Source organism: Amblyomma mixtum, chromosome 6, assembly GCF_055824585.1.
Source record: "Amblyomma mixtum isolate Tamu chromosome 6, ASM5582458v1, whole genome shotgun sequence".
Classification (NCBI taxonomy): domain Eukaryota; kingdom Metazoa; phylum Arthropoda; class Arachnida; order Ixodida; family Ixodidae; genus Amblyomma; species Amblyomma mixtum.
In genome coordinates, this window is record NC_143017.1 from 92,516,439 (window position 1) to 92,543,732 (window position 27,294).

General features: G+C 44.8%; 1 protein-coding gene across 1 annotated transcript; it reads right to left on the reverse strand.

Moving 5' to 3' along the window:
- Positions 1–207: 207 nt before the first annotated feature.
- LOC149339683 (AP-3 complex subunit sigma-1-like) lies at positions 208–26,815 on the reverse strand. Its single transcript, XM_089548368.1, has 6 exons — positions 26,644–26,815; positions 26,430–26,521; positions 23,310–23,421; positions 20,588–20,659; positions 16,976–17,083; positions 208–5,008 (listed from the first exon to the last, which is right to left on the reverse strand). Exons 1-6 carry the CDS (start codon positions 26,710–26,712, stop codon positions 4,889–4,891), a joined length of 573 nt encoding a protein of 190 aa, XP_089404494.1. The 5' UTR covers positions 26,713–26,815; the 3' UTR covers positions 208–4,888.
- Positions 26,816–27,294: the final 479 nt, after the last annotated feature.

Here is a 27,294-nt window from a genome sequence, read left to right on the forward strand (position 1 = left end):
CCTGAACAACTTGAACAACAAACTGTGTCACGTGGCGCACAAATGTAATTCGAATATGATAGGGTTCCATTTTCGTTTGCCTCTTATTAAGGGTGTACAATGACTTCAAAACTGATGGCTTAGTTACCTTGAATTGCTGCTTCCAGAGCTGGCTTTCTCTGTGGACAGATGTTATAACAGTCAAAGCAATTCTGATAACCAAGACTGTACTCATCAACACTTGATTTTATTTGCCCAGTCAAAGATGCCAACTACACAGCTGTCATCTTACTAAACAACATGTAAAGTGTGTTGGCACTGAGTGTAAAAGTGCAAAATAGGTATATGCACTTCTTCAACATTCAGTAAAGTCAAATATACAAAGAGTATTCCAAAAATAAGTATTATTGGCATTGGTTATTAAGTAGCAAAAAATATCTCTGTTACACAAGAACAATGACTCTTTATGAAAGAGTGGATCTTTGGTAGGATCACCCTAGGAATGAAATGTAAATATAAAGTACTTTGGCACATGAAAAGTCAAACCAAAAGAGCCACGCTTCATGCGATACTGTTCAGTTTGAAATTGGCCCGCATGTCAAATTAAATTGCACTGACCCCAGACCCCATTACAGACCCCATGTTAAATGCAGTTTCATGTCGAAGTGAGGCAGAGGCACGTGGTGCAAAAGCAATGCCTCACAAATTAATTAAAAAGCTCCCCATGCAAGCTTCTCTCCACAGCAAAAATTCATTCACTACTGGGGCGTTCAGTGGTGATGCAATATTCTACATCTGCATTTTGCGGACGTCGTGCTCACGCAACAGGTTATCACTTTGCTACACGCATTTTCAATTCATGACCTTTTTCCCTCTTCATCCCTCTCTTACCCTTTTACATCCTTATTCCCTTGTCCCCAATGTTGGGTCGTAACTCTCTCCTTACTAATCTCCTCTCCTTTCAGTCTCTCACTCTCTCTCCCTCTCTAAAGCAACACTTAGCCTCTGCCTCAAGGCTGGTACTTGCAGCCACAGCAGTAGAATCTACGTTATGTGGTGAAGCCAACTTGGACAGCTTTGTGAAAACTCCACAGATGTCTATGACATAAAACATGCTCAATACAACGTGCACTACAGAGCAACTTGAAAGCAACTTGAGCAGAAACTTGAGCAGACTAGTTATTTATGCATGGAACCTCCAGAGTGCCTTCCTAGCGTACAAGAAAACAAACTCTAGTGTTATACGAGCCACCGTGTATGCATTGAGTACAAATATTGGAAAAAGGAAAGCAGGTCACGTATCTCCATTGCAAGACATGATAACATGCCATTAGAATATATAATCTCCAAAAGTAAGATGAGTGGTAGAAACCAGCACACCAACTACAAGTGACACTGGGTCATCATGACTATAAATGAAGTAGCTGTCAGAGCAATGCCGCATTCACGTGCACTGCGATGTCATACGTTATAGTCATCTGAGCATTAACAACTTCCTGAAACAAGATATGCTCAAGCATATTTAGCACTACCCTTACAAACAGCTCTCAACATACAAAAAAAATATGCCTGCATTGCCCCTGCAAAAACAGTGACCAACAAAATCTACGGTTAAAGCCTCACGGGATCACAGTAATGTCACACACCGTTCCTAATTAGAGAATGGTCATGCATTGTTAAAATCTTGATTGTCATATCACTTCCAGCATAAGTTAAGTCCATGCTTGAAAATAAGCAGTCTTTGATGGCATGTTGGGCACAGAGCAGAAAGTACTTTAGTACTTCCTAAAACTTTAGAGTGCAATTTGACAACCCTGATTAATGCTCCTTTAGCAGAAAACAGTTTTTAGTTTCATTATTATAACCAACAGCACTTGTTACAAACCGTTTGGTGCACTGATTCCAAGACAGTGACCAACATCAACACTTTCGACGCCACCCAAAGAACAGACAGCAACTGAAAGCATTTAGCCCAGACATTTTTTGTGTGTTCCTTGTTCGGTAACTCGCTGCCTTCAAGTAAGAGCCTCTGTTACCCTGTGTTTTACTCTGTAAGCTCTGAACATATAAGGAATGAACATGCTGACAGTCTTCTTAGTGATAACATCTAGTATACAAGATACAACTGCAAAAGAATCGAACTTGTCCGGCAATAAACATACAGAAAAGAGTAGTATTGCGTGCACACATCTCTCACAATGCACAGTAGTACACATACTCAATTTCACCCACCAAACATATGCGTCACTGAAGGAGAGGTCCACATGTGTCCTTGATAAAGTACTCAAGCAAAACTCTTGCTTGGGATAGTTGGTTCATGCTTGAAGATGTAATGAAAGCAAAGGGGGGGGGGGGGGGGGGGTGTACAACAGGACCAGTGCCTGCCTTTCTTTTCACGTGAAAAACTGATACCATGTGACCAACGAAGATGAAAAAAAATTGGCTGTGGTTTAGTTCTGGTTAAACCTGGAGTGTATGGAGTCAAATTGCAAAGTCTGTATTTCCCTGGGCATTCCTTCTTCATCTTCATCCCTGGAGGTGGATTGACAGTTACTGTAATTTCCTTTCCTCAAATTTCTTCTTTCATTCCCATTTCCTCCCTCCCTCTACAAAGGGATGAGGGGCATGAGGCAGTTACTGGTAATTTCCTTTCCTCAAATACAATTTCCATTATCTTCATTAGGGCCCTACTTCTCTTTCTTCTTTCACTCCCACTTCCTCCCTTCCTTCCATTTCTTATTTCACTCCCACTTCCTCCCCTCTTTCTCTTTCTTCTTTCACTCCCACTTCCTCCCTTCCTTCCATTTCTTCTTTCACTCCCACTTCCTCCCCTCTTTCTCTTCCTTCTTTCACTCCCACTTCCTCCCTTCCTGTATGTATGGTTGGGGTGTCCATAGCTACAGGGCTGAAGAGGCCGCTGGTTGGCCTAGGGAAGATGCTTAAGCTTTCCCTTTAGGAGTGGAACCCAGGGAGTCCTAGGGAAGATGCTTAAGCTTCCCCTTTAGGAGTGGAACCCAGGGAGTCCAGGAAACAACAGAACACCATCCCCTCAGCATGGAAGCATCTTTGAACACAATGCATGAGGAGAGGAGACAGCTTAGTAATTGTCTAACATCTTGGTGGACACCCGAACCCCAAGGAAAGAGAGGTAGGTGGGAGTGAAAGAAGAGAGAGAGAGAGAAAGAGGTGCAGTAATGAAGGAAACAAAAATTGGATTTGAGGAAAGAAAGTTGCAGTAACTGTCTCACAATCTTGGTGGACACCTGCAGCCCTGATTATAGTTGGTAAATTGGTTTTTGAGGAATGAAATGGGGCAGTATCTGGCTCACATATATCCATGGGCACCTATTATAGTTCGCTGGTTGGAATTCCTGCTGTTATTTAAAGAAAAATTCCTCCTGCTTCAGGGTTCCAGCCTCAGGAACCCCTGAATGGTATTAAATCATCTGTAATATTCTGCTGGTTTAGGTTTGGTTTGGTTTGTTGGGGTTTAACGTCCCAAAGTGACTCAGGCTATGAGGGACGCCGTAGCGAAGGGCTCTGGAAATTTCGACCACCTGGGGTTCTTTAACGTGCACTGACATCGCACAGTACATGGCCTCTAGAATTTCACCTCCATCGAAATTCAGCCGCCGCGGCCGGGATCGAACCCGCATCTTTTAGACCAGCAGCCGAGCGCTGTAACCACTGAGCCACCATGGCGGGGTGAAACATTCTGTAGCAAACAGTTGGCATGATAGACATTTTTCCAACGCATCATGCACCAGCAACTGCTGGTGCATAAACGACTATGTGTAGGAAACTGAAAAGAGCGCCATAGAATTATACAGATAAGTTGCTGAATATCGTGTTGACACGTGGTGACCATCATGTCATTTGTTTTTTTTTTTTTTTAACCTTAACCCCAGAGTAAGAGAGATGAGGGTTGTGAGGCATCACACACGAGCTAGCCTTTGGTCAGCTTTGAGTTTTGGAGTTGAAGTTTGGAGTTTTGGAGTCGCAAGGATGCAGATGAGCATTGCAAGCAGTAATTAAAACATGGCCGGGGCACTCACGCGCGCATCATGGCACAGGGGCACGAGTGTGTGAAAGCAACTGTTTGAAGCAGCAGTGTGTCAAGTTTGTATGGCTGATTACTTCCCCCCCCCCCCCATGTGTATGCCTAGAAACTTGCAGAGGCACAGCCGGATTTCCGTACCGACGAAAGCCTGCATGACAAGTTTTGTATACGACAGGACGTCCTGGTAGTCAATACACTAGATTAGTGAAAACCTTGTAGATTAATCCAAGCTACGACCCAAAAGACTTATTTATTAATGCTTCTGGGATTTCTTGCCCACGGCCAATGCCACCAACACTGCCTTTTCTGTGACACGGGCCACTTAACGCTGACTGCATGAAAAGTGACAGTGCTGGTCATGTCATGTGTGTTCTACTTTTGTCCTAGTTCATCGTGCTGTCTTCATTACATCTTCAAGTCCTTGATAAGCATGGAATATTGTTAGCACATACTCTCTCTCAGAGCAAGGGGAAGCATTTGCATGCAGTTTGCACATCAGTTAATAAACATTCGTTCAGACAAACATCTACCATATCTTCATAGGATTTAGATTGCCAAGGAGAAGCTTACATATTATTGCCGACTTTCTCAAGAATAACTATCAAAGTCACAAAGGCTTCAAAATTGGCAAAGAGCAGAAAATTTCTGAGTGCAAGGCATAGTCCACAGGCACCTTGCTGAATTAAATCACCAAATGAAAGCGGCCCTTAACAAAAATGTTGAGTACAAGGCCACAGTTTGATTGCGCAACTACACTAAGAGCACACACAACATCAGCAACAAGAAAGCTAAAAAGTTTTGGACAGCTAAAACATGACTAAGCAATGCTGCAATGCACAGCAGTGGTCCTCACATCTTCACATGACCAAGAGACGAAAAATCCGGCAGCTTGATGTCCTTGATGTGCTGTGACAAATTGACGTTCCTGACAGCTGTGATGGCCTTCGCAGTGCCTTTCGCAAAGCCTCCCTGAAGAATAAAAAGTACAGTTTCTTTTTGCACGTCCACAATTTTACTTAAGTTACTTTAACTTATCTGCACGTTGGGTAGTATATAAGAAGAGCCATGTGCAGCATTGGCAAAAATAAATAAAAAGAAAAAAAATCGCACCCCCTTTGCTCTTAATGAATTCGCACTCATCATAAAAGAAATCAGCATGTAGAATGAGTTCATACATTCCCATACCAATGACACTTCACCCATAAACTAATTTTCCACTCAGTAGAGCATCACAGGGAAAAGACAGTGCACTCCATTTCTTGATGTTCTTGAGTGTAGAGATCATTTAAATCATCAATAACAAACAAATAAATCAACAAATGAACAAACAAATAAATCAACAAATGAATACTTAAGTCAGAAGTTTGCCTTCTGCGTGTGAATGAGATTTAGTGCACAATGTAAGTGCCACAAGTTTCCGGGATGCAGAATCCACAAATAATTTGAAGTGCCATGCCACTGAAATTCCACGCATCTAGCTGAGAGTGCATGGCAATCCGCACTTTTCCTGAATCCGGCATCCTGCACATTTTTGCCAGTGATAGTGAAAACGTGCAAAAATTATGAACAAAATATGTCTCTGCACCTGTGGTTTCTGCGATGTACAAGCTCACTTAGTCTGTTCAAAGGGTTTTCATTAGGGGTGTGCGAATATCATATTTTTCGAATACGAATCTAATAGGAATACTTGGTTCCGAATATCGAATCGAATATCGAATAATCAAGGGCAGACGCATTTAACCACTACAAAACATTATTTGAGCACCCAAGAACATAACAGTTCAACTATCAGTGATGAAATGAACACAAAAGGTTTGTGTGGCTGCACAAAAAGTATCAAAGTCTCGAACATTATTCTAGAAGAGTGGTAATATCAGAGAAGATGATTAGTACACAGCACTGATTTAGGCTAGCTTGCTATAAGCACAAAAGCGCGTTGCTGGGATTAACATAAAAGGTTGTCGTGAAGGAAAACCGGCTGCTCCACATGGTCAGGCAGAAGTAGTTCCCTTCTAGCTGAAACGACTTCTCCAGCCACAGAAAATGCCCTCTCACTTGGCACTGAACTGGTAGGTATTGCGAGGTATTTCGTGCACAGCTCTGACTATACCAGCTTCGCAGGTATAGCCTCAAAGAAGCTCACCAGCGCAGTCAGCTACTGCATGGCCCAACGTTACGCATTGCTCTGGGCGCCACCATGTTGTTATGTCTCTGCGGATAGGACTTGCAGACCGAAATGAACGCCAGTGCTCGCAATAGAATATTCAGCTAGATACGAATATTTGCGTCGGGTCGAATATTCGAAACAACGCGAATACTTGGATTTCGAATCGAACACGAATACTAAAAATATAATATTCGAATTATATTAGAAAATTTCGAATATTCGCACACCCCTAGTTTTCATGCCTAAGTAGTGCTGACTTGTTTTTCACAAGCAATAAGTTTCACAAAGCAAACTTGACTTTTCAGTAGTGCTGGTCTGGTGTGTGGCTCATGCAACATGGTGCCACGCACACACACACAGGGCCTACCTTAGAAAGAACTCCGCAGCAGACAAAAAGAAAGCACACTGAGGGCTGGTGCCTCTTAAAGAGGAGATATACCTACCCAGTTCTGCCGCCGCAGCCTCACCGGACCTAAACATACATTTGCTTTGCAAACTTCCGTCACTCAAATTGCGAACACAGAACTTTACTCACAAAAGCCAACAGTTCAGATGACATTTTAGCTTGTCACTCGGTTATAAACATTTCGCAGAAAAAAAGAGACAGACATGAAGACAGACAAATAGACAAATATAGAGACAGAAACTAACGTACGTCCCTGGATTAAGTTCTCCTGCACATACTCTTAATCAGCGACTGCATAAGCTACACGAAAGCCACAACGAATGCCGCAAACGACTGAAGTGCTATGAAGATGACCGAACTGTGCAAGCTGTGATGGACGTGTCCAAGGCTGCAGCAGATGGTGACATGACCACGAAATTTACCTCAAAAAAGGACATTAACTCCGAGTAAGTAAGACTGACAAGGCAACATTGAGAAAACATGTGCTACGGAAAGCAGCATCCTTCCAAAAATATGACACTGTACCAGCTCACCCAGTTCTCTATTTTAAATCATTGTGGGTTTCACTGCACAAGAAACCATTAACAAGGCAAATGTTTTCTACTCGCAAAATCGCACGGCACTGAGGCGACGCAGGCAGGCAATGAACATCATGTGCTTTCAGTGTAGCCCTTTAAATACATTAGTCACAGCAGCCACTCAGGCAGGGTTTCAAAAGAGAGCTCGTGCACCAGAACAAATCATGTTGGGAATCGTACTGCATGCCGCAAAATTTCGGGTGATAATTCTGTTATTGTGCAGCCACCACCCCGTTAGCACTTCTATTCATTCAGCGACAGGCAGCACTAAGGCTGCCGCAGCAGCAAAGAGTGGAACTGCCACCAACACCAGCGGTGCAGCACACGCGGCAGGCCGCTACTGAGGGAGATTGAGTGGCTGTGGCAGTAGTATGTTTTGAGTCATTCCTTCCTTACTTAAGGCATGCTGGGTGCAGACCAAGAGTCACCACCTCAAAAAGCTTCATCTGCCTGCATAGTGCCTTCCGCTCACACGCTGTTACCACCTTGTTAGAACCGAGGAGGTTTTTTTCATGTCATGCAAGGGACGCTGACAATGTTTGTAACTGTAATGAGCCACTGTCAATGAGTAAACATGCACAAGTACATCCAAAAAGTGTCATGTTCTGGTTTGGTTTGGTTTGGTTTATGGGGTTTAATGTCCCAAAGCAACTAAGGCTATGAGAGACGCCGTAGTGGAGGCCTCCGGAAATTTCGACCACCTGGGGTTCTTTAACGTGCACTGACATCGAACAGTACACGGGCCTCTAGAATTTCTCCTCCAAAAAAATTCTAGCCGCCGCGGCCGGGATCGAACCCGCGTATTTCGGGTCAGCAGCCGAGCACCATAACCGCTGAGCCACCGCGGCGGCTCATGTTCTGGCTTCAGCAATGGCTCAGTGGTATTTCCATCGCTGCAGTCATAATGCGGGTGTGATCTGAGGCCCTCTGACTTCTAGATTTCTGTTGTGATTACTTTTCTCTTTTTCTTTGCAATTAGAAGCTTTGCTCTTGTGAGCACTTGCTACTTTCGAATTTCGGTCTATGAGTGAAGGAATGTGCACTGCGTCAAAAGCAAGAAATAAACTAGTGTTTAAAACCCTCACCCAAGCAAGGTAAAGTTATTCTGACATGAAGGCGACTACACAAAAACGTCTCATTCCATTTGTCTAAGCGACATAAATGTATGTGTGTATTTTTTTCTTATACAGAAAGCATGTAACAACCATTGCTTTAAACATGAGAATATGTGCATTAATTACGACACATCAACCACTCAGGAATGCCTCATATACCAAGAAAGAAAGGGGCAATTATTCCTAAGGAAATATTATTCACTGATGGAACCAATAACTGCGTTCTGGAATAAATGCCAAAAAAGTCTGCTGAATTTTCAAAAAATGAATACTGAAAAGTCCAACACCTTGTCATAATAAATTTTTCACCACAGATAATAATCTGCTTCAAAGAAAAATGGCTGCTTTTAACTATACATCTCTAAAAAAGAAACAACCTTCCAAAATCCCCCAGTTTTCCCAGTCTTTGGCTGGAGTACTTTGAATTTAATCTGCCATAAAATTTTGGTTTCGCAGAAATGGACACCCCCTTGAGTAGATATATCCTCCTACGCCTTTGGTTTAGTGCAGCTATGCTCAAAGTGTGGTGGTGCCTATTCCTCTGGCAGCCTGCAGAATTTTTTCACTGCACTTTTCTTTCCAGTCATCTGTGCTCACTTAACCTATTTCTATAACTCTGCTGGTCATATATCGAGCTGACATATTGTGGCATCCTTGCAGCTTCTGAATGTCCTTAAGGTCTGCAAAAATCAACCTAATCACATTGTGGGCTGACACTTTTGCCACTGCAGGCTATCTGTTTTTTTTTTCTAGCACAACGTGCTACTGTGTTACTGCCTTATTCATGGCTATCACAGCTTTAGCCCTACTACTCTCCTACTAATAAAAAGACAGAATGAACAAAAGTCATTGCAGGATCACATTTTTGGGCAAATTTAATGGTAGTGCTATGGCAGGAAGTTAGTTCCACGTGCACAAAGCATTTCCTTGCTGAAGAAAACGCAAAACGAAAGCCTCTGTGGTCTCCTAACATAAGGTTCCTCAGTAAGACTTGGAAAACTGCTCCTCTTCAATTTTCTTATTCCTCATAGTGGAGTAATTGTGCATCATGCTGTTCACACTGAGGTTGCTTCAGTGCAGATGCACTGCTCTGGAACGTATCATGCTTTGTTCTCCGAGACTACTTATATTATTTCAAGCCACCTTCATTTAAATCCGCACTCTTACGGTCTGCTCTTCTGGCTTCTCACTTTATTTTACCCAGTGTTTCTGCAGACTTCACCTGGTGAGACTATAAGTGAGAGTATTTTATGTTAAATAATCATAAAGAAAGCTCTTAAAAAAAAACCAACAGATCTTAAATGACATAATTAGAAACACCAGAAATGTAAAACAGTTCAGACATTTTTCTTCCTCGCAGTTGTTGGTTAATGAATAGTTGTACACTTCCGGGAGAATTTCTGGGTAGTTGGTGCCAAGGCTCCGAAGAAACTAGAGAATGCCTATAAACCAACACCAATGTGTGACATAAGCAAGGTGCAGTGGCGCTGCTGTCGGTGGGTGGGGGAAACAGTTGTGGTTATGGCCAATAGGAATGCGTGTAAATATATATTGTAAGCACAACATGCGACCTTCGTCTTCATCTGTACATATCCATCATCATCGCTCAAAGCACAACATGCGACCTTCGTCTTCATCTGTACATATCCATCATCATCAATCATCTTCTTCTTCGAAGGGTTGGTCGCCATACTTGCGGGTGCCATTAAAGCTCGCTCCATCCTGCGCTCTGTCTCCTGTCTCACAAGTGGTGGAGTGTGCTCTCGATCCCTGCGTCCTCTCCGCCGCCAGACTGCAGCTACGTTCCGGTCGCCACCTGCTCGTACCATCCGCACCGATGGATACCGTCAGCGACAACACCACTCGTACTCCCGGTGGGCCCCCCGTTCTTCTTCCTCTCGATTCGAACCGTCTGGAGCCAGCAATGATGAGCCAACCCGGTTCTTCCCAATCTTCTGGACACCCCACTTGGACCATCACCACACTCCAGCGCGAGCCTCCCATTTTTGCTGGTCTTCGTGGGGACGATGTCGAGGACTGGCTCGACCAATATAACCAGGTCAGTGCCTATAATCGTTGGGACTCATCGATGAAACTTGTAAACGTGTCGTTCTACCTCACTGCCGTGGCCAAGACTTGGTTCGTCAACCACAAAGATGCCATCCCGGACTGGGCTCAATTCTCGGCACAGATACGACAAATCTTTGGCACATCTGGTGCAAGCCCCGCTGTCTACAAAAAAAAGCTAGATACGCGCGTTCAGCTACCCGGTGAGTCCTACACATCCTACATTGAAGACGTGCTTGCCCTGTGTCGACATGTCAACAGCGCTATGTCAGAGAACAATCGGGTACGTCATCTTCTGAAAGGGCTTGGGTCATTTGCCTTCAACACGCTTGCTGCTCAGAATCCAACGTCAGTCCAAGACATCCGAACAACTTGCCATCGTCTTGACGACCTTCAGTCGCTTCGATTAAAAGACACCTGGGACACCCCACTTTCACCTGACGTGGACTTACGCTCCCTCATTCGCTCCATTATCCGGGAGGAACTGCACGGCTCCACCTTACCGCCAGTTGATTCCCACCCGCCCCCAGCCCCGTCGTCCTCGCCTTTGCGTGATCTCATCAAAGACGAGCTCGCTTCGGTCACTCGCCCCTTGGCTGCGGAACCACCTGTACCGCGTTTTGTGCCTACCTATGCCCAGGTTGCTGCGACGCCTCCTGCTGCTGTTTACCTGTCGCATCCACAGCCCGTCCAGCAAACTCCGGTCTCTGTGTCCCCGAGCCCCGCTATGTGTCCTGTTTGGAGTCCGCCTGCACGTCGGCTGGTATGTCACTACTGCGGAATTCGCGGGCATGTTGCCCGTGTGTGCCGTCGGCGTCAACGCGACGAGCGCGAGTGGTACCCAGACTTTCGCAGCGGAGCTACGTACTCGTCACCTGCTTACCGTCCGGCGTTTGCCTCCAGTCCTCCTCGTCGCCCATCGTACGGGGACTTCTCCCAAGACGCTCCGCACTCGTCGTACGCTTACCGCCCACCGTTTGCTGACCCTACCAATTATCGTCCCTCCTATTCCTCTACCTCTCCGGACCGCTCCTCGACCGACAGGCCGTCGCGCCGCCGCTCCCCATCGCCTTTCCGCCGCTCGTCGTCGCCTCTACGTCCACCATCCTCCCAGACAACTGGCCACACGGAAAACTAAATTGTGCAGTTTCCGGAGGTAAAACTGCACCGCACGCCGCCCTCTCAATTCCTCCTGCACAGCCATCGAACATGTTAACCGTTGACATTGAAGGCACTGTAGTAGAAGAATTGGTCGATACGGGTGCCGCCATTTCTGTAATTAGTTCTGATTTATGTTCTCGTCTTCGCAAGGTGCGCACCCCTTACAGTGTTCCTTCTCTCCGTGCTGCCAATGATGAATCAATGCGTCCTTCCGGATGGTGTACGGCACGAGTCACTATCGACGGCATCCTGCACTACATAGTATTTGCTGTGCTTCCCTCCTGTGCTTATCCCCTCATCCTCGGCTGGGACTTCCTCCACTCTGCGCAAGCTGTAATTACCTGCTGTCCCCCTACTCTACAGGCTTCTGGATCCGACCTTTCAGCCGTTTCTGTCCTGCCTTCTCATCATCTGGTTACCACCGCTGATCATGTACTTTACCCCGGCTGCGAAGATGTCCTCTCTGTTGCTTCTGCCCACGTCAACGCTGGGGACGTTTTCGTCACACCAAGCCCCCGTCTTCTCTCAAGGGGCATCTTTCTCGTCGCGTCCCTGCTCCGCTTCACCAATGGGTCTTCACTACTGACTGCCTTCAACACTACGCCGGAACCCATTCTTCTGCGTCAAGGCACAGCCATCGCTTCTGTGGATACCACTCAACCTGTGGCCGTTCTTTCCTCTGCCCCATCAAGCTTCGCTCTTTCGACCCCTGCCTCTGCCTCTGCATCTATTTCAGCTGCTATCAGCCCCGGTCTCACCCCGACTCAAAAAGATGAATTGCTTGCCGTCTTGACCAAGTATGCCGCTTCCTTCGATACCCAGGCAACAACCTTGAGCCAAACCACCGCAGCTAAGCATCGCATCTACACAGATGGTTCGGGCATCATTCGCCGTCGCCCGTATCGTGTGTCTTCTAGTGAGCGCAAGGTTATTCAAGATAACGTAGCCGACATGCTCAAGCGCCACATCATACGCCCTTCTTCGAGTCCTTGGTCTTCGCCTGTTGTGCTCGTTCAAAAGAAGGATGGCTCAGTACGCTTTTGTGTTGACTATCGCGCCCTTAACAAGATCACTAGAAAAGATGTTTATCCGCTGCCTCGGATTGATGACGCCCTCGACTGTCTCCAAGGTGCACAATTTTTCTCTAGTCTCGACCTAAGATCCGGATACTGGCAAATACCATTGCATGAGGCCGACAAGGAAAAAACTGCTTTCGCCACTCCCGACGGATTATACGAATTCAACGTTATGCCGTTCGGCCTATGTAATGCTCCGGCCACGTTCGAGCGCATGATCGACACCGTTCTCCGAGGCCTGAAGTGGAAAACGTGCCTATGCTACCTCGACGACATAGTCATTTTTTCTTCGACTTTTCCTGAACACCTTGTTCGTCTCGATGAAGTATTAAGCGCACTTTCTGAGGCCGGCCTACAGTTAAACACCAAGAAATGTTGCTTTGCTTCCACTTCTATCAAGGTACTCGGTCACGTCGTTAGCCAGAAGGGTGTAAAGCCTGATCCCGACAAAGTGGCTGCAGTTTTGCATTTCCCTCGCCCATCGCGCGTCAAAGACCTGCGCAGTTTTCTGGGGCTAGCGTCATACTTCCGGCGCTTCATACGCAACTTTGCCTCTATTGCGGCCCCTTTGCATAAGCTCCTCTGCGCTGACCAGCCGTTTGTTTGGTCTGAGGCCTGTGAGGTCGCTTTTACTACCTTAAAGAAGGCTCTCACATCTGATCCGATACTGGCACATTTCGACGACAATGCTCCAACGATTTTACACACGGACGCCAGTGGACACGGCATTGGTGCAGTTCTTCTGCAGCGGCAGCACTCTTCGTGCGAGCAAGTCATCGCCTACGCCAGTCGTACACTGACTGCAGCGGAGCAGAACTACACGATAACTGAGCAAGAGTGCCTCGCTGTTGTCTGGGCCATTCAGAAATTTCGCCCTTATTTGTACGGCCGCCAGTTCACAGTTGTCACTGACCATCATGCACTGTGCTGGTTGTCCTCGCAGAAAAACTTGTCCGGCCGCCTCGGCCGCTGGATTCTCCGTCTCCAGGAATATGACTTTACCGTCACCTATAAATCGGGCAAGAAACACCAGGACGCCGATGCGCTATCTCGTTGTCCCCTCACCCAAACCCAACCTCCGCATCCGCAACCCGTGTCCTCCGCATCCTCAAACTGCCAAACTACCCCTTCGACGGCTATTTCAACCTTGACCGCCGCACCCATTGACTTGATGCCAGCTCCCAGTCTTGGTGATCTCGCCTCAGCGCAGCGGGCCGACCCTTACTGCCGGACCCTTATCGACCGTCTGAGCGGTGCTACTCGGCCACCTAATGCCCGCCTACGTCGCCAACTTAACTCTTTCAAGCTAGTCGACAACATCCTTCTTTGGCACAATTACAGCCCCTTCGGTGACTCATGGGTGCCTGTCGTACCCCGTTCTCTTCGCCGAGAAGTTTTGCAGGCCTTTCATGATGACCCCCCGGCTGGCCACTTAGGCTTTCAGAAAACTTATGACCGCATCAAGCGCCGTTTCTTTTGGCCTGGCCTCTCAACCGCTGTTGGAAAATATATTGCGTCTTGCATCTCTTGCCAACGTCGTAAACGGAGCACGTCTGCCCCTGTGGGCCTTCTACAGCCTCTCCCCTGTCCTTTCTCCCCTTTTGAAGTCGTTGGGATTGACCTCTACGGTCCCTTACCATTAACACCAACGGGCAACCGTTGGATCGTCGCTGCCATCGACCACTTAACTAGATACGCTGGAACGGCCCCTGTTCCTTCCGGCTCTGCTTCAGAGATCGCCCACTTCTTCCTGAACGCCATCCTTCTGCGCCATGGAGCTCCTCGTGTCCTTATTAGTGACCGCGGCAAGTCCTTCCTCTCCAGCATCCTTGCCGAAGTTCTTCACGCCTCCAGAACCGTGCACAAAACCTCTTCAGCTTATCACCCTCAGACCAATGGGCTCACAGAGCGCTTTCATCGCACGCTGTCCGATATGCTAGCCACCTACATCCAGCCCGACCACACCAACTGGGACACCATGCTTCCCTTCGTTACCTTTGCATACAATAGTGCCGTGCAAAGAACCACCAACTTCTCCCCATTCTTCCTTGTGTATGGACGTCAACCTACCTTCACCCTCGAAGCGTCTTTCTTCTCCGCCCCCTCAAGCTCTTCCAGACTCTCTCACGAACAGTTTACTTCTCGTCTTACCTACTGCCGTGCCATTGCCCGCCTGAATACCGACGCCTCCCGGAAAAACACCTATGATCTCTCCCACCGTGCCATATTTTTTCACCCTGGTGATGAGGTACTGCTGTGGACACCAGTGCGTACCCCGGGATTGAGTGAAAAATTTTTGAGCCGTTATATTGGTCCGTATACTGTACTCGAACAAACGTCCCCGGTGAACTATCGCGTTGCCCCTGTTCATCCTGTTAATGATCGTCGTTGCCGAGGTGCCGAGATTGTTCATGTTTCCCGCCTCAAACCCTTTGCCCGTCGCCCTACTGTGCTCTAATCTGCGCCCGGGCCGGTCGCTTTCGTACGCGAGGGGAGAAAGTGTAAGCACAACATGCGACCTTCGTCTTCATCTGTACATATCCATCATCATCGCTCAAAGCACAACATGCGACCTTCGTCTTCATCTGTACATATCCATCATCATCGATCATCTTCTTCTTCGAAGGGTTGGTCGCCATACTTGCGGGTGCCATTAAAGCTCGCTCCATCCTGCGCTCTGTCTCCTGTCTCACAATATATATATATATATATATATATATATATATATATATATATATATATATATATATATATATATATATATATATATATATATATATATATATATATATATTTCATTGTAGTTTTCTGATTTTTACAGGGCACCTGTGAGGTCATCACTTCACTGAGAAAAGACGAGCACATTCCGGGACAGAATGTGAAAGTATGTAATGTCACATATGCGCATGATACCCACCCCAGGTGGGGGTACTGGGCAGGAGCATGGCCCATAGAAAGAAATATAAATAAAACTTTCCAAAATGTTTCGCTCATTTCAAAATGCACCTATCTAGGCGAGTCTTCGCTAACCCTTTAACGGATACATTTTTTTTTTTGAAAATGATACCAAAATGGTCAGTCAGTACCCTTGCTGCCATGTCGGCAAATCGCAAAAATTCTTTTGGGCAAACCCTCCTCCCTTTGAACCTGATACAGAACGCCATAAAACACATGACAAGTTGGACTTGTTACAAGGCAGGAATGACAGTCTGTTTATCGTGGTTCTTCCTTGTGAGTACTTTACTCTGGTACTCTGGTGAAGGTTTAGTTCAGTTTATGGGGTTTAGCGTCCCAAAGCGACTCAGGCTATGAGGGACGTCATAGTGGCGGACTCCGGAAATTCCGACCACCTGGGGTTCTTTAGCGTGCACTGACATCGCATAGTACACAGGCCTCTAGCATTTCGCCTCCATCAAAATGCGACCGCCACAGCCAGGATCGAACCCACGTCCTTTGCGTCAGCAGCCGAGCACCATAACCAGAGCCACAACGGCGTGGTACTCTGGTGAGTGCCGGTTAACAGCTGGTGAGAACTTTTTATAAGAGCCCAAAAAATTATGCAACGTCATTTTGATACTGATATCCCTTTAAAAAAACATCACAATAAATGGGCGTTGTTATGTTGCGAGCATAGTCCCACAACACCTAGGTACTCAATCAGCCGAGTGTTTTTCCGAATCGCACAAGCCTCTCGTGAAGTCCAATATGCTGCTGCAAGCACTGCATTTCCTTGCAGATGCAATAGTCCAAAACTAGACAGCCTTAAAAGCTCCCCATGAAAGGCAGTTCTCAAACTGCATGACAAGCAATCCATGCAGCACAGCAGGTGATGGTGCTGCCAATATGTCCGACAGCCTCCCAAGTTTGCAAATCTATAAACAACCGACAGCTTACCTATAGTTTTGTTTTACTAAAACCCTTGAAATGCAAGCACAATGCAGTATGAGGGAAATCTCGCAGTGACTTGCCCACCCCCTCCAGCCTAGAGTACAACACAGTAAGCAATACTCCAATTTACAACACCTTCAATTGAATTTAATTCCAATTTCCTTCACATTTTTCTAATACAAAATTCAAAAACACTTTTTGGGCCCATAGCCTACAGCTAGTTCAGGTCCAAGTATACAGAATACATAAGCAGAATACATAAAGACAATTTCAAAACAGCTAACTTATGCGGAATAGTGTTAACATTCAATCAGCACTGAGAAACAGTCCAAATAACACCAGTATACCGCACTCGGCAAGACACAAAGAGCTTGTTCTGGTTATGAATGAAGTGCTGGATGACTTGGGACAAAAATCACCAAGAGAACGCATGTGTGCAAAAAAGAAAAAAAACATTGCTATAGAAAGAATTACTTACTTCCTGCTTCTCAATGTTTGACTGTTCCGTGACACGAGTGACGAGTTCGGTCATATTTGTCTCAACCACCATTCCTCCCATCACAAGTTCATTTAGAATGTAGTGCACCTGAAAGTTAAAAAGAAAGTGAATTGTGCGGCTTAATGTCCTTGAGCAACAGACGGATTATGAGGGATGCTGTAGAATAGGGCTTCAGAATAATTTAGACCACCTGAGGTTCAAATGTGCGCTGACATTGCACAGCACACAAGCATTTTTGTAGTTCAGCTCCACTGAAATGCAGCCGCCGCATCAGGGATCAAACCCATGACCTTGGGATCAGCAACCAAACGCTACAGCCACTGAGGCATTGCGGCAGGCTGAAATTTCAAAAACTCACATTTCCATGTTGTTTCAGATAAACAGCCCAAATGGCTTCCTCTTATGCAGGAGAATAATCATCAAGCATGTCTACCAAACATCAAGTCTAGGCAACAGTCACCCCCCCCACCACACAGTTCAACGCGCACAGGCTTTCTCCCGTAGAAGAAAGTTGGAAGGGCAGAGTTCATGTTCTCCAAAACGAAACTCTTAAAGGAAATTCCTATTTCCCAAAAGCACATCAATGAGAGTGATGTCTCTCTTTCTGCCCTAGCTCACATATCTCTAACGTTTCCCACCATGCTCGCTGCGACAGTACTATGGCTGCATGCAGACCTCACGTGACCAAAGTCTCAGACTGAGCACCAGAAGATGACAGTGTGTGGAGCAAGGTTTCTGGTTTTTCACCATTGAGTAAGGGAAGCACTGAGCTCTGTTGGGAGTGAGAGCACAAGGCTACCTACAGCAAAGACTCCGACAGTATTTCTTGCACAAAAGAACCAAAGCTTGGAGCTGCGCTGTTCATGAGCTACCTGAGGTTTCGAGAAGTACTTAGGATAGGGGATATCTTGGAAAATATATTAAATACCACAGAATGGCTGCGATTAGTTTCGATCAGAGATCGTCTGCACCACCTTCGGTACCGTGATCTGATCAAGTAAGCATCTAAGGCCATCGTATTTTCCTCATTTTGATCGCATGGGTTAGCCAATGAGAAAGGTGTGAAAATCTATCATGCTCTCGCAATTTGGGAATGCACTGCTGTCGCAGTCACATCCTATACTGGTCCAAAATTTATTAGGAAAGCACAGCCATCCACTCAAACCACCATATCTCACCCATTTATTGGGTCTGATAACATCAGCCAAACACATTCCCAGGTTGTATTTTTTCCCTTCACAATTGTACATTGTAGGCTTATGCCATTAGATATATAACCATAATAACAAATGTACTAAAATCATGCCTCAGAGGTATAGATGTCAGTTATTCCATTTTCTTTTTTTTGTTTACCACTATGCATGCGGAGCATCAATAGCTCTAGAATACAGGGGGATATTCACATGACATTGCAAGCCTTGCTTGAGCAGAACTTTCTGCTGCAGAGGGTGGCACAGTTGACATTGTTGCTACGGCAAGAGCAAAACAAAGAAACTCATCAATTTAAGTTTTGCTTCTTTATCCAAGGACAACTTGTGCTGAGCATGACAGCACAGTACTCAGTTTCGTGAAACCGCACACACAGGGAGGCCCATGCCTGCATGCATTATCTGCAGATCATCCGAGCAAAGTACCGTGGCCACTTGTACAACCTACCCAGTGGAGCGAGCATCATGACATGGCTGTTGCCATGACATAGGTGAATACCCCTTAAGCCAAGCAATGCACCTCATTACCCAACAAGACTGGTACTTTTGCTTCTGAGAGAGAGAGAGAGAGAGAGAGAGAGAGAGGGAGAGAGAGAGAGAGAGAGAGAGAGAGGGAGAGGGAGAGAGAGAGAGAGAGAGAGAGAGAGAGAGAGACCCTTTAATGAAAAAAAAGAGAATTTAGCCAGCATCTAAAAATCACTGGCATCCTACTCTGCATGGGAAGGGAATTTGGGACATAAGGACGGAAGGAGAGAGCAGCGGAAAAGTTAAAAGAAAATAAATAAAAAGGTTTGGTTTATGGGGTTTAACGTCCCAAAGCGACTGAGGCTATGAGAGACGCCGTAGTGGAGGGCTCCGGAAATTTCGACCACCTGGGGTTCTTTAACGTGCACTGACATCGCACAGTACACGGGCCTCAAGAATTTCTCCTCCAAAGAAATTCCAGCCGCCACGGCCGGGATCGAACCCGCGTCGTTCGGGTCAGCAGCCGAGCACCATAGCCACTGAGCCACCGCGGTGGCGAAAAAAAAATAAATAAAAAGGGGAGAAGATAAAATGCGGTCATTAAATGCATACTAAAGTGCATCAGTGAGTAATGATACAACATATGAACTGATGAGGTGCATAGTTCGACAAGTGGGCTAACAGCCCGGCCAAGCCTCAAGCTTGTTAGCACCCAAATTGACAGAATTGGGTAGTGGTTTTTGTTTAGAAACCAAGGCTGGAAGCTGTACCTGCCTCTCAACTACTAAATAAATCCAGGCACTAAAAGCAGAATTGCTGAGCCAAAAGAACAGAGACACTGCATGCTGCAATAAGTCTAAAACTAGAGCCAGAACATCTTTGCAGTTTCGATTCTTAAATTCCAAATGCCATCGTAGCTTCAACCGAGAAACTCACTTTTTTTTGTACAATACGCCACAGTCTAGGGTGGCAATAGTATATTTGTAACCCTTGTACTCTACAAATAAGTGATACCAAATTGATGTTCAGCAGGATGCATCTATCCACTGATTTGTTTCACCACGTTCAGTTCTACTACTGCACCCAACAGACAAGTTTACAAAGTGTCAACTTTGAAACTCATCACTTGAGAACAGACTCCCATTTGTATTTTAAACATAGGCCATGCAAACAAAACTTACACAACACAAAGGATGCACCTGTTGTAGTTCCTTAACGAAAACATGAATATAGATTCACAACTTAGTGTATCGTCTGTTCCATTGGATAAAGTCTGTGGCAGACATAACTTCATTGTAGAGGCATGGTGCAAAAAAAAAACAATTCAGAATGTGGTTGATGAATGGCCATTTTATCGTCTCCATGTGTGTGGCACTATTCACTGCCAATGCCACGGTCTTTGGCAACATCATCAATTTTTGCCTTTACGGGTACACCAGCTATAGACAGCATTCAACAATTGCAGCATGTTAAATATTGCATGATGGCACAAAACTGTACACTCATTTCTACAAAGGCACATGTAACATGATTTTGGCAAATCGGGACAGCAAACAGTCCAGCGGCAGAAGACAGCAGATAGGTTTTATTGCACCAACAGAGAGCTCACATCCCATTCACATCCCATTACATCCCGTACACATACCAAACATATCTCTCCAAATGCACATCAGTGCAAAAGCTTCTGTGTACCCCCTCCCAGGACACATCTGGATGATGCCATCGCATACGGAACATTCGACATGCTGCTGCACCTGCTGCAGACAGGAGTCAGTGCAGAGAATTTTGTGGACAAGATCCACCCAAACATGCACCAATGCGGTCATTAAAGTGACACCTGCTTTGAAATTCCTAACACTTCTTCATTACTGTGTGTGCAGTGCAGCTCGTAAAAGCCAAAATATAAGGAAACACTGACCTGGTCCACATGAAAGACAAGGTCAAGCTCGCAAACATTTTCGAAAGACTTGTCCAGCAGCTCCACCAGAACCTGTTATAGAATTCAAAAACACGCCTGCAGTAAATACACTAATGGTACACAAGAACCATGTCATGTATGCAAGACAAATTTGGTTTGGTTTAGTTTGGTTTATGGGGTAAAACGACTCAGGCTATGAAAGACGCCGTAGAGAAGGGCTCTGGAAATTTCGACCACCTGAGATTCTTTAACGTGCACTGACATCGCACAGTACACGGGCCTCTAGAATTTCATCTCCATCAAAATTCGACTGCCGCGGCCGGGATCGAACTCGCGTCTTTCAGGTGAGCAGCCGAGCACGATAACCACTGAGCCACAGCGGTGGCACTGTAAGACAAATTTGACTGGTATTCTTCACGTTTAATTGCGGTACACATTCTTTGAGGTAGTACCAGGCGTAAAAATATCACAACTATACGCAAAAGATATGGTGTGGTTCTCATTATGTAAAATGGGTCGGCTACTCAAATTTTTACTTACTGTGTTCTCGAGACACCCGATTCATAGTTTTCTCATGAGGTAGGCAACAGGTATGAAGAGCTTGTTGTTATTTAGGTGTACTTAACACAAATTTTAACATGCAGCAGATGATTCCTCCACTGTCACTACGAAAGGCAATATCTTTATGGTCAACAACATCACTATGTCCAAGTTGTTTCAGCTACACACCCTAACCCAAACGGCGAGATTACTGTGGACAATGCTGCTGCTGTTATCTTGTCAGCAAGTCCATATCAGTCATGCACCTATGGTGCGTCCCTGAAAGACTCATCTCCCAACTACAACAGCCATTCAATGGGCTTTCACAAAGTGGAACTGATATTGTCACTGCTGCTGAAAACAGGGAAAGCTTTTATATCACGAGTGTTTCCAGCTACACAAAAAATACTGCATGTAATTGGTTCAAAGCACTTCAAAGTGCTTTGTCCAAATAATCTGTACCTGCTCATTTGATTTTTGTTTACTCAAATCAGAGGGGAGGGGAAGATAAAAGCTTGGTCCTAATTAGAGAACACGAACACATTTTAGCAGGCCATTGTCAATGTCAAGCATTCTTCATGATATTGAGTTAGCTTTTCATTTTTTGCACAAGCAAAACTAACCAAAAAGATCATAGATTGCTTTCTGAACAAGAAACCGTCATCAGTACAAACAAACGTCATGAAACAACACGGAACATGTTTGATCATTTCTACAGTACCTTTGTACGCATGGCCGGCAATAACAGAAAACTACCCACAATTGTATTAGACACGTGTTGACCACGAAAAAAATTATGCAATAAAACCGCTCCAACTTTGTAAAATGTAATATCATCTGTAGAGAACTGTCCAGGACTGAGCAGCAAGCGATGGCCCGAGTGAAAAGCATGCTTACATGGCTTCTCTGTATTCACGCAAATTGACAAGACCAGACCATAATTTTGTTTTAGTAATTACTTGCCTATTTCCTGTGGGACTAAAGTGGTACTTGTTCTGTGCCCTTTCCTGTTTTTGTATTGTTTGCACAGGATGGATGGATGGATGGATAGGAGCGCCCCCTTTGAAACGGGGTGGTGGCAATTGCCACCCTGCTCAGCTTTTCTTTTTATTGTTTACTGTGTTGGCAATTCTCATTAAGAATCGCCATCATCTTTACCTACGGTTTCCTACAATTCTAACCTTATGCCACATCTCTGCTTTTCAGCCACCAATCCTCAAATCGCTTTTTGCTAACTTCCACTACAGATTTATTTACATGACCATTGTTATCTTTTAACCCTATGGCCTCAGGAAGAGTGACTGCGCCTGCATCGACATCCGGATGGATACCATCACATTTGATTATGAGGTGTTCAATTGTTTCCACAGATCTACCACACACTGCACATGTGTCATCTTCTTCGTTAAATTTCTTTTTGTAGCTGCACGTTCTAAGACACCCTGACCTAGCTTCAAAAAGTAGGGCACTACCTCTTGAGTTATCATAGAAAAATTCTTTCCTGATCTGCCTTTTCCAGTATCGATATAGTTCTACACTATATTTCTTTTCCATTGAATTCATCCAATTTTTTACTTCTGCGTTTTTAACCTGTCGTTTAATGCTCTTTCTTTCTCTGTCCTCATGACCTGCATACTTACTGGTTAGTTTTCTAGTTCTTTTCCGCCACTGTGAGTCAATGCGCTTTCTGTATAAATATTTAAATACCTTAGCTTAACAGAAAACACTCCTGTTACCTTAACAATACCTTAACAGAAAACACTCCTTTTCATTTGATGCTTGCAGCCAACCTGTTACACTTTGTAGTTTTACAAGAGAGGTTAGGTAGCAAGGTAAGCAGTTGCATAACCTGCCCACTCTGCAACACATTAATGGATGAAGCCCAAGCAGCTTGCAGCAATTCAAGATGTGCATAACTATACAGAGAGCAAGCTAAGGTATAGGCAAGTTGTGTATAGTTAATAGTCCTAGCAAATTCATGAATGAAAGGCAAGAAATGGACAACACAAAGTGCTGTGACTTGTGACATCTGATCCTTGTGTTTTGTGTGCAGTGCTTTCAGTTCATGTCTTCATTTGTACAGTAAATCCTACACTGTAAGTCAGTAACTACGCTGCCTGCACATGGCAAGCATAGATAAATGTTTAATCATTCACAAGCACAGTAGCTGAAAATGGCGTACCTGAATCAAATCCAATATGCCCAGTTCACTCTCGGAGGAATCTGCGCAAAATACTATGAACAGGGTAGCATAGCGACGGTAGATGATCTTGTAGTCGGAGCTCCCAATGAAACTGCAAAATCACAAAATGCACATCACACATGTGCATGGCACGTCGCAAAAAAGACTCAAAAACAGCAGGTGCAAATGCCACATCACCTGTCTCATCCAACACACGTAATTTATGACACTTGCATCTCTCTTTTTTTTTTCCTCCACATATATATATATATATATATATATATGACAGAAGCCAACAGCCACAGAAACCAAGGGGCACAGAGGACTTTTTTTTTAAATTTATGTATTTATTTGTGGTGTTGATCAATTTAGAATATTACTGAATATGTTATCGCTTAATGCTAATTGATTAGAAAAGCAGAAGAAAAAACAACCACATGCCGCCTGTGGGATCCGAACCCACGACCTCCGAATTACGCGTCCGGTGCTCTACCTCTGAGCTACGGCGACGGCTGTCAAATCTTCTGCTTTCGGGGGTATTTATGTTTACAAGTAACCTAACCTTGAGAGTGTCCATCAGCGCCACCCACGTTCATAAGCGGCGGACGTGGAACGTCCTGAGTTACCGCAGGTGTGACGTAGAACGTCATCGAACGAAGAGGGTGGAAGCTGCGTGAGAACCCTCTTATGCTTCCTATGGCGTCAAGGCTGCCAGAACCGAGGCCCTCGCTAAGCAATTAAGCAAACAAGGGAAGGGGATTGAGGGGCTCGTTATAAATATGACAGAAGCCAACAGCCACAGAAACCAAGGGGCACAGGGGACTTTTTTTTTAATTTATGTATTTATTTGTGGTGTTGATCAATATATATATATATGACAAAGCCCTGAGAAGCCCAAGTATGTTTACCATAAACAGGGAGATGCTTTGATCACCTACTGTGTCTGTCAGCTACCATCACCAGATTTTAGCTTATTTGCTCCTAAAGCTATTGGGCTAATACCCGCAGGAAGCTGAGCTATATTAAGAAAGCCATTGAAATTAAGGCCCATGGTTTTAACAGCTCTTGTAGCTGTCTCGAGATGACGCGCTACAACTATTGCTGCTGGCTGATGTTCAACGCTCTTCTCAAAGATAGCAGCAGTAGTTTCAATTTTGCAAGTTCTTTTCTTTTCTATCTGCTTATGTTTTACTTGCCTGTCTTCTAGCATACAAAATAGCCACTGCAGGGAGGAAACACGATCTTTAGTTTGAAAAATAGCAGACAATCTTTTTGACAGTGATGACACTGACTGCAGCAGTGAAAGCATCTTTTCAGGGCATTCTTTTGATTAAGAAAGTGACAGCAGTGACAAGGATAACAGTAATGATGTACTACGTCCGCCAAAAATAAACTGCTAACACGAAATGCATCCACGAAACGCATGGAAGATGGAAATAGACATCTTTTGTCACTCTCTTAAACAATTTATTTCTAAATGCCCCTTTTTAAAGCTAAATAAGCATTCATGGCGAACTTGTGCTTCAGGTGGAAAACAAAATCTATGCAGAACGCCCTGCAGCATTTGCAAAAGGTCTGAAGCCAACTGGTTAACAGTATAATCTTATTCACGATGAAGCTAGCGCCAGAAACGAGGACCCAAGTGGGAGAAAATATTACCCAGCACTCTTCAGATGTATCGCCCCCTAAGGTTTTTCTTGATGTTATCAGGTATGTTTCTTTTGATTTACTTCACAAGATGGGTATATATCACGTGTTCTTCCTTTAAAGTTTTAGTTGCGAAAAAAGCGTTCGTGCTGTGTTTTTTCTCCAACTTTGGTCCTCATTTTTGGCACTAACTTCAACATGAATAAGACTCAACTCACCCAACTTTCCACCTTACTACTGTAATCTTGTCCATAGCTTGAGCACTGTGCTACATAGGTAGACATTTAACAACTTTCCATTGCATTCAGGCAGAGTGCCAGTTACCACCTGGCCAGTATGTTTACCACTTCACTTTCTTTCTAAATTTCTTTTTCTCTTATCTCGATTTTCTCCAGCCATTCTAAAATTTCATCTAATTTTTGCAAATCAGTCATATCATGGGCATACCCCAAAGCTTTCCGGGATCGTTGCAGCTGCCTCATCTATTTGGCGACTGTGTTGTTTGGTACAACAGAGATTAAAGGTCTCACATGTGATATAAAACATGTCTTCCCGCCTTGCATGTTGCAAATGTCATCAAACTTTCCTTTTCCAGAATTTCATCCTTGAGCACCCAGCACAAGCCTTGCAAACTAAGCCGCTTTTGAGAGGAACCATCAAATGGTATCCGCGTTAACTTCTTTTGCTATGCGCAACTAAAAGAGCGCCATATATATATATATATATATATATATATATATATATATATATATATACAAGCCGCATAGGCACGAGTGGCTCACCTCAAACTGAGCAGAAAAGGCCTAATTTCCCGTTCGTTAACCCGCTCAAGACAAGATCGGTGTGACAAGCAGTGATACACTCAGACGTTAGAGCGGAAGCTTGGGCGAGTTGGTACGACATTTTTCTGAATAGCAGCGCGAACTCGGACGAGGACAGAAGAAAGACACATGGACGGGCGCTGAATTGCAACTGAAATTTTATTGCTTGGACAGTGACAATAAATGGGTGGCCACCAAACAATGAAGGAAAACAACACAATCATACATACTAATCATTCATACACACACAATCATCAAGGAGCCATACGCTATATAACTTGTATATCGATAAAAAGTACAATTCTTTAGAAGAAAGTGACAAAGAGGGGGTGCTGACACAAGATTCTGCTGACCGGATGATTTGTTCCGCTTCAATGATCTCACGCGTTAGCTGATTTTTGTGTTTACTTATCACCTTTGTTTTCTCGAACTCCGGCTGGCAATTTCTGCTCTAACGATCTCCTCGTCCAAGTTAACGCTGTTATTCACAAAAAAGATACACTCAGGCTGCAGCATGAGTTATTTCACGAATACACCATGCAGGCGCACTTCGCATGTGATAGCTATGCCGAAAAAGAAACAACACAAGCGTCACAAAGCCTTTGGAGTACACTTGAAAGTTAGCTGTGCGTAGTGAGCAGACTTTACTCACGTTCCACCTTCGAGGAAGTTGCAGACATCCTCTCCTCGCCGGGACACAAGCTGAAAGACCTCTCGTGTGAACTGCTGCTGTTCCTCCTCACGCTGAAATTCAGCACAATTTACGCAAGTTAACCAGGCACACATCCCACACAATTCGATCTGAAGCCGATAAAATCTTGCACACGCCCCTTTGCTTCCCATAAGATTGAAAATAGGATACTTACAACGTGCTCGTAAAACTTTGACAGTCTGATCTTTCCATACTGATTAAATATGAGGATAGTCTTGATCATTTTCGCGAACAATCTGTTGATAACATTAACCACTATTCGGAGAAACAAGCTCGCAGCGTACCCGCACTACCCGCACTCCTCCAACACGCCGTCACATGCTGTTGTTGACAGAACATTGGCTAGGGGCGGCTTTTCAGCCATTGCAAGCCCCATTGTCGAAATCAAAACTGAAAATTTATGTGGTGGTTGGCTTGGTTTGGCGAGGGGTAAATTAAAATTAGCACTTCAGACAGTTTTGTGCGCATATTTCTAGATATCATCTCAACATACAACTACGGTAGTTTCCGTAAGTACATTTTTAGTACTTAATAACTGCCTATCTATTTTATTCAAGTGTAGTCTAAAATTTTTACACTATGAATGGCACCAAGTCACTTTCTGGTTGACAGATTATGCAGGCGCGTCTCTTGCGCCGTAATATCAGCTTCATAGAGCATACAGTTAATTTACTTCAACGATGAGCTTCAAGGCGGAAACAGCAGAAGTGCACCGAATACGAAGAAATATCAAATATTGCTGATGGGTAATTCCCGTTTTTAGTTGTCAGACTAGGCTTGGCATGCTGTTTTAGTTGCTTTAGTT

Excerpts from the sequence above, each read along its gene's own strand:
- LOC149339683 (XM_089548368.1), bottom strand. The coding sequence starts at position 26,712 with ATGATCAAGACTATCCTCATATTTAATCAGTATGGAAAGATCAGACTG. Across the intron at positions 17,084-20,587 it reads TTGTCTTTCATGTGGACCAG|GTGCACTACATTCTAAATGA; the intron begins GTCAGTGTTTCC and ends TTTAACTTTCAG. Across the intron at positions 5,009-16,975 it reads CAAACATTGAGAAGCAGGAA|GGAGGCTTTGCGAAAGGCAC; the intron begins GTAAGTAATTCT and ends TTTATTCTTCAG.